General features: G+C 43.3%; 1 protein-coding gene across 1 annotated transcript; it reads right to left on the bottom strand.

Annotated features, from left to right (window-relative positions):
- Positions 1-1,338: 1,338 nt before the first annotated feature.
- LOC104445262 (zinc finger CCCH domain-containing protein 30) lies at positions 1,339-5,736 on the bottom strand. The gene is given in 3 exon segments (XM_010059102.3): positions 1,339-3,330; positions 3,332-4,209; positions 5,348-5,736. Coding segments are annotated over 2 exon segments (2,115 nt in total). The 5' UTR covers positions 4,115-4,209; positions 5,348-5,736; the 3' UTR covers positions 1,339-1,998.
- Between the last annotated feature and the right edge of the window lie 1,612 nt (positions 5,737-7,348).

The following is a 7,348-nucleotide window of genomic DNA, read 5'->3' as shown; positions in this document are numbered from 1 at the left end:
TTCGTGATCATTCGATGCATGCCCTTTAGTGCCAAATCATGAACCTAAACTGTTCGAGGAACGGGCATTTGAAATCAACCTGTTTCGCACAATATCTTCCCATTCAAAATGTATGAACGACCAAATCATAGTCAGTATGAAATGCCTCGCTTAAATATGAAACCGGGCAGATACACGCCCTTGGATCAGAAAAAGCAAACGAAGGAAAAGACGAAGTCCGATAGCCAAAATGTAAAAACTAAGTAAGGAACGTTTCCTCCACTATGCTAGCGTTGCTGTGGGTGTCCAAATCGATGCTTTTTCAGCAACCAGATAAGAAGCATGGCGACAAACCTACTCTAAAAATCCAACATCACGACCTAGTAGGACTAGGAAATTTGGTCCTATGAATATGATGCCATGAAATATATTCACATTCGCCAATCCACGAAACCAAAAACGACAAATGGCGATCCCATCCTATCTCTTTCGAGCTGTGGCGGTCGTTTTCTCTCCCTCAGATTTCATCGATCGTTCTCTCCCATTCTGTTCCCTTTGTCAGAGATTGGAGAACCTAAAGGCACCGAAAGGTGTCATCCCCCAATAAAAAAGAGTGACTTAAATTTCCTCTCGAGGCACACCTACCCATCTCGCCTTTTATCTTTGTCTGCCTATTTTGTCTGTTCAATTTTCCCCGATTTGTCAAAAGAGAAAGGAAAAAAGAAAAGGGAAAAAGCCACGGCTTTCCAAGGGGAAAATGCTTTCCGGGCCGATCTCGGCATCGACCAAGAAAAGTGTGGATGGTAATCATGAACGCCCTTATAATCTAATCAGGAATGATGGGCGATGCATCGGCACACATCCCAGCAGGATGAGCAATCTCAAAATGCAAATAGCGTGCTCCCTTTTGTCTTTTTCCCCCTTAGATTAAAAGAGTGCTAACTCGATTCCCCATCAGAGCGAATTTTTCCAAAGGGCCACTTCCGATTTTACGTTCCATATAACTTGTCACATCGAAGGGATACCCACGTGGAGAGGGAACGAATCAAGGACGATAATGTTTGGCTCAAGCCTCATCTTCCACCGAAGCAAGATCCACCAAAGCTCTTTGAAAAGCGTTCTTGATAAGTGCAAACCGCTGGAATTCCCGTTAAAGAATATATTATGGTTGTTTTTTCCATGAAAAGAACAGAGAGCTTCACCCATCCACAATACCAGACCCAAAGGGTGATCCTTCAGTGCAAAAATGAGAATCCACAATGGCACGGCTTTCCATGACCCTTTTCAATAATTTACAGATCGACAAGCAAGACGCTTATGAAGAAAGAACAGGGGAGGAGAGAGAGAGAGAGAGAGAGAGAGAGAGGACAATCACAAAGGATGGATTACATGAGGAAACAAAAAATAAAGGTATTAAAATGTTTGATTGACTGTTACATCAAAGGATCATAGCTTCTTCTCCACTTCTTCTACCACCAGCAGCAACAGGTGAACTCGGTTATTGGTTTTTCATACTACAACACCAGACACATCATATCCCCTCTTAACTTTCATTCTCACAAATATTGGGAAAAAAAAATATCCTCAAAAGAAAATGATCATAATTTCTCTTTTGATCTTACCCCAAGGGTGCAAATAAATCAGAAGAGCGAAAGAATGGAACAAACATTAGTCCCCAGTTCCATTTTGATGAAATATGATAAGACGGCAAAAAGGAAATGACAGTAATATGGACCTAAAATTGGAAATATTAGAAAGGAGAACGCCTAGCCTGGGTTTAATTTCTCTTCATAACCCAGAGGGTCTTCCTTTTTTTTCCCTACTTTCTGTTGTAATAGAATGATAAAATGGTTAAAAATGAATTCCTTTTCTCCAGTGACTTCACTGACCCCTTTCCTGCCTTGTTATCTTCTTCCAGACCCCACCCCCAGCATCAAAAATTTCCAGAAAAAACATAGTATTTACCAAAAAAACTTTCCGCTGTCTACTTCCTCAAGGCCATGTAGGAAAAAAAACAACCTAGTTTTGCTGAGCCACGAGCGGATCGAGCTGCATCTGCTGGAGCCATGCTCCTAGCACTTCGTGATCAACCGATTCCATCTGCGAGCTGATACTCGGAACCTCACTGGATGTAGCGGGGGCTGGAACACCAGAGAGAGTTGACGAAAGCTTTTCTTTCATCTCGGTAGGAGATTCTTTAACGAGGGATTGAACCCATGAAAGATCTGGCTCCTCACCATTGTTCCCAAGCTCAAATGAATTAGACCTGCGAAGCTTACCTAGTTCATCTGCACTAACAGCCCAGTCTGGTTTCCCATTTGTAGCTCCCCATTTCGACCAAGAACCCACGGGGGAACCCACAATGGCGGCTGAATTGGAACCGAGTTCACGAGAGCTTAGGCTGCGTAATTGCTGTTGCTGTTTCTCTCGTTGGGCCAACATCGACACACGAGAACTTATAGGAGAGATGGGATCCATGTTACGAGGGGACATTCGCCCAGATTGAACACCGAAAGACGCTTGCAACAAAGGGTGGTCAACACTCTTAGGAGAGAAGGTTGTGTTGATGGGTGATAACATGCTCTGCTGCTGCTGCTGAAATTGATTGATTACTGCAGATTTGTGCGTTGGTGAAAAAACAGCAGAAGCCAGGGCTTGATCAGCGTAGCGAGGGGATGAGCTCTCAGCAGAGAAGAGATCATCAAGGTTTGAGGGGGTCAAAGTTTTCAGCCGACCAGAACGGTTCAAGGAATTAGCACCCATCGATTGTTGTGAAAGGATGGAAAACTCATTTAGGAGCTGCTGCTGTTGCACATCATAATCTGACAGCAAGTCAAAATCCTCCTGAGGAATATCTCTTGCATTAAGAGAAGATCTCAAGCGGCTGGACTGAAGATTGCTTCCGGGAAGATGCAAAGTTGGTACATTTTGCTGGGGCCAGGCAACAGATGGGTGAGAAATACCATTAGCAGATGGAGACATGGGAGGAGTGAAGGGTGAAGGGGACATGATGGATACTGATGATGGGGAACCAGGTAAGAGGCTCATGGCTGCAGCAAAATCCATGGCAGCAGCTCCAGAGGTACTCGAGCGAGGAGACGGAACAGCAGAACCAGTGGAGACGTACAATGGACGCAGCTCTTGCTCCGTGTGGGCAAAGAAGCACACTCTCCGAGCACAACTTGTACCATCCTTGCATAATCGAGTCCGATACTGAGCAGGATGGAGCCAGCACTCAAAAACACCATGAGCATATTCACACATATCTCCACGTCTACAAGCACCCTTCCGGAAATCAGGGCAAGGGACACAGCTGTAGTGGAACTTCCTTGGATCCCTTCTACGGGCATTCTTCCCCTGGATGAACAAAAGGGCACTCCGTCCAATCATGCGAGTACGCTCGTGAACAAGGCCGCACTTTAAAAGAATACATTCGGAATTCATCTGTTGAGTAAATGCTATTCTTGATATCTGGAAGAGATGGATCCACCGGGTATTCCTTCTTTTCTGATGCATAAAGAACAGGAGCATCACTTAACTTTGAGTTCTTGGGGGAAGAACAATTAGCAGATGCTGGGGAACCATTATCCGGGGAAGATGAAAGTGGGGGAGAGGTTGAATTGGAAGTGGCTACGGACACTCTCAGATTGTGTTCATTTACAGATCCTTCGGTCGACAAGAGCTCTTCAAGAGCAAACTTTATTGAAAGGAGCTTTGGAGGAACAACAATAACATCCACAGGCCGCTGACCGTTAGCATCTGCTAAACTTGGGTCAGCACCAGCTGACAGGAGTAGCCTCACAGCATCTACAGCATTCACAGCACCACCAGAGGCAGCACAGTGAAGGGCTGTGCTCTTGTCTGTGCTGCAGGTTCGATTCACATCAGCATCAGATAGGCAAAGAATGAGTCTCATTACATCAACACTACCATATGTAGCAGCCACCATAAGAGGAGTTCTTTGCATATTGACCATCTGCTTCGAACCCTTTTGGCGACCATACCAATATCCAATTTCATCTATGCTCGAAGGATCACGTTCCACACACCGTCCGAAAGATTCTGTGTCGTTGTTAGCAGCAAGCTCAAGCAAGCTGGCAAAAGTGTCCTCAGTCTGAATGGTCAGTTGACTCATGGCTGAGAACGGGATCTTAGTATACTTGGGGATACTTAGTGGAGATCGAATGCAGAGTATTACCCACACCAATCACTAGCGCATGCTTTCTTCGTCTGAAAGTACAGAGGAAACTATTAGCTTTTCCCATCAGCATGAATAGTGAATCAGAATTTCAAGACCAAAGCTCAAGGTACTAACAATAGCAGCAAATAAGGCGAATGACTAGAGCAAGAAAAGAAAATTTGAAAGATAGACTCACTGATTTGATGAAAAAGAAGATTTCAGACCTAAGAGGATGTAACAACTACAAGAAAAGACCTCATGAAAGAAGATTTCAGACCTAAGAGGCTGAACAGATAAAGACTAACGGAGGAGACCAAAAAAAGGCAGTTCCAGCAATACTGATCATATTACATGAAGCAACACGGTAGCCGCCTAAGAAACTTATTCAAGTGACATCAGCACCCATGTATAATAAGCAAACACAAAAAGTAAAACCTCCTAATAAGAATGTTCAGCAGGCGTTTTAATCAACCATGGCCACCTAAAGGAGCCAAGAAAGTCAACAATCGAGCCGAGCATTTAACGAAATATTTCTTCATTTTCTCATCAATTTTGCACATCAGCCAAACAGCATAAGACAGAACTAGAAGCTTAAATCTACATTCCAGCTGCAACAACATCCCCCTCCTCCAATGTTTCCAGAGCCAAAGCAGCACGTCTATCACTTCACTACCACAGATTGGTAGATCAAGAATAACCATGCCTAAATAAAAACCTGAACTTTGTTGGAAACAAGAACTCAACCTGAAGATTGAACATCAGGCAAAACCTATTTTCAATATTTCCCCCAAAAAACAGATAAAGAACGCCAATGGAAGCGAAGCAGCAATGAGGATCTCACCTAAATCCACAGAAAATCCTTCTGTACAGGAAAAAAGAACAGCCGAAGAAGAAAAACAAAAATCCGCAAAAAAGAAAAAAGCAAAAATGGTAGACGGACAGTGTGTTTCTCGGAACCCACGCAGCAGCACAGATCAGAGCTCGCATCGCAGCAGAAAAACAAAACCTTCGCCTCAACACCCACCAAGAAAACATTTCGGAGAACAGAACAAATGGAGCAAAGCAAGAAAAAAGGAAAAAAAGACCCAGATACCCTCTGCATGCGACCCGGCGACAGCACCGAGAAAAAGAGCACCAGAGATCTTTGCAGAGGAAGATGAACGCAGAGCGATCAAAGGAGAATCTTACCGATTTGAACTAGCCCAGCTCACTGAGCAAGCAAGAGGCGTCGCAGATCTAAAGCCACTGACGGCCTCTCAGTCCAGAGCAGAGCGCGCGATGGATTCGCCCAGACCCAGATAGCCCAAAAAAAAAAAAAATAGAAAAGACCGGAGCTTCACAGTGGTACCCAGAAGGGTAGAGAGAGAGAACAAGAGAAAAAGAATTGAACTTTCTCAGAAGCTCGCAGCGAGGAGAGAGAAAGACGACGACGCAGCCCTGTCTCTCAAGGAAGAGACTTTGTTAGAAGCAGAAGAGAGAGAAAGAAGAGAGAGGAGAGAGGAGAGAGGAGGGAGTGAGACCTATTTTGTTGCTCTTCGTCTTCCATCTCTATTTCCTAAGCAGCTCCTCCTTCTTCAAGGGCATCATGCGCAGGGGCAAAAAAAAAAAAAAAAGAAAATTGGGCCAAAAAAAAAATAGAGAATTTGCGAAAGGCGGAGAGGGGGGAAAAAAGAAAAGAGAAAGAAAAATTATTGACCCACTTTTTTTGTTTTTTGTTTTTTATTTTTTATTTTATTGTTTTTTTTGTTGGGGTTAGATAAAATCGCCCATCTATCCAATAGAATCTGAAGGGGAAATTTTTTAAAGAAGGCGAAGCAGGCGCACTGACAATCCCCCCACCGAATTTTAATTTAAATTTCCATTTCTCGGCGAACCCATTTCGCGTATTTATAGCCGGGGGGCAGATATGTCACCGCGCACGAATCCCGGGGCAGGACGGTAAATGCGGACGCCGGGGATCTATGCGATGGGGGTGAGGTGGCGACATCCGATTGGGGGAGGGCGGATCGGGACGGTGTCGTTTGCTGGAGTTCGCCGGAGGTTCTTGCAAAGGAGGGGATTTCTTTTTCTTTTTTCCTTTTTTTTTACCCCGCGGCCCGGTCTTTAGGTCAAATTACGCGGAAATTCAACCCAAATTCACCCCACATGAAGGTTAAATTCCGGGAGAGGGAGGGGAACCGGGATCCCCTGCGGCCGAGCTTAGCCGGGGCTCAACGCTGGTGGGGACGAAGGCCGCGATGCATTTTACGAGATTGTCCTCGTAGGTTCTAGAGGCCTCCCCCGTCTTATCCACTCCGTCAACGACACGTCAGCACGGCGCCCCGGTCCCCGCATGGCATTTAATTTAAAAGTATGGACGACTTAGGCTGAGTCGGCCATCGAGGGGAGAACGTACTCGGCAATATACACGAAAATACGACGCCATTTTATATCATATAACGAGATCAATTCGAAGCCAACAAATTAGACCCGATTTCGTCTAAATTATCATGTTGCATATTGAGCACAGATACTAAGAAACTCGAATGAATTGGCCGAGCTAGTTCTCGAGAGACCAAAATCAGGCCGATATGATTGACCTGAAATTGGACTTATCCCAAAGTTAATTTTATAATCATATTTAAGTATTATAATAACATTAGAGAGTATAGTATTATATTGATTTATGAGTCTTGCACATACGTATGAGTTATCGACAGGAAATGGATTATACTACAAATGCTTTTGGGAGAGCCGTTCTTGCAAGCTGTCAGAGCGTGCGAGCCCATTCAAATAATTAATTAATTTGGGCCTTTTTCTTCTTCTTTGATCAAAATTAATTTGGGTTTGGAATTTAATATAATTTAGAATTGATATCTGAAAAATCTCAAATTAGACATATATATGATAAATTTATCACAACCCTAAGTTACATATATATAATAAATTTATCTCAAATTAATTTTTTTACCGTCAAAAATTTCAAACTATTACATTTGTGATAAATTCATTTTTTGTTAATTTTCGTAAAAATATAAATATCACGAAAAATCACAAACTACTATACTCATGACAAACGGAGAATAAGACTCCAACCCAATTAACTACTATGTGTATCTAACTTAAAGTAATTTTAATTGTGAAATTGATGGTAAATTTATTTTTCATTGTATTAACTCCATAATCTGACGTCCGAACTCGAGCGGATCC

This window comes from Eucalyptus grandis, chromosome 1, assembly GCF_016545825.1.
Source record: "Eucalyptus grandis isolate ANBG69807.140 chromosome 1, ASM1654582v1, whole genome shotgun sequence".
Classification (NCBI taxonomy): Eukaryota; Viridiplantae; Streptophyta; class Magnoliopsida; order Myrtales; family Myrtaceae; genus Eucalyptus; species Eucalyptus grandis.
Note: the sequence above shows the minus strand (reverse complement) of the source record. Positions and strands in the feature narration are given on the sequence as shown.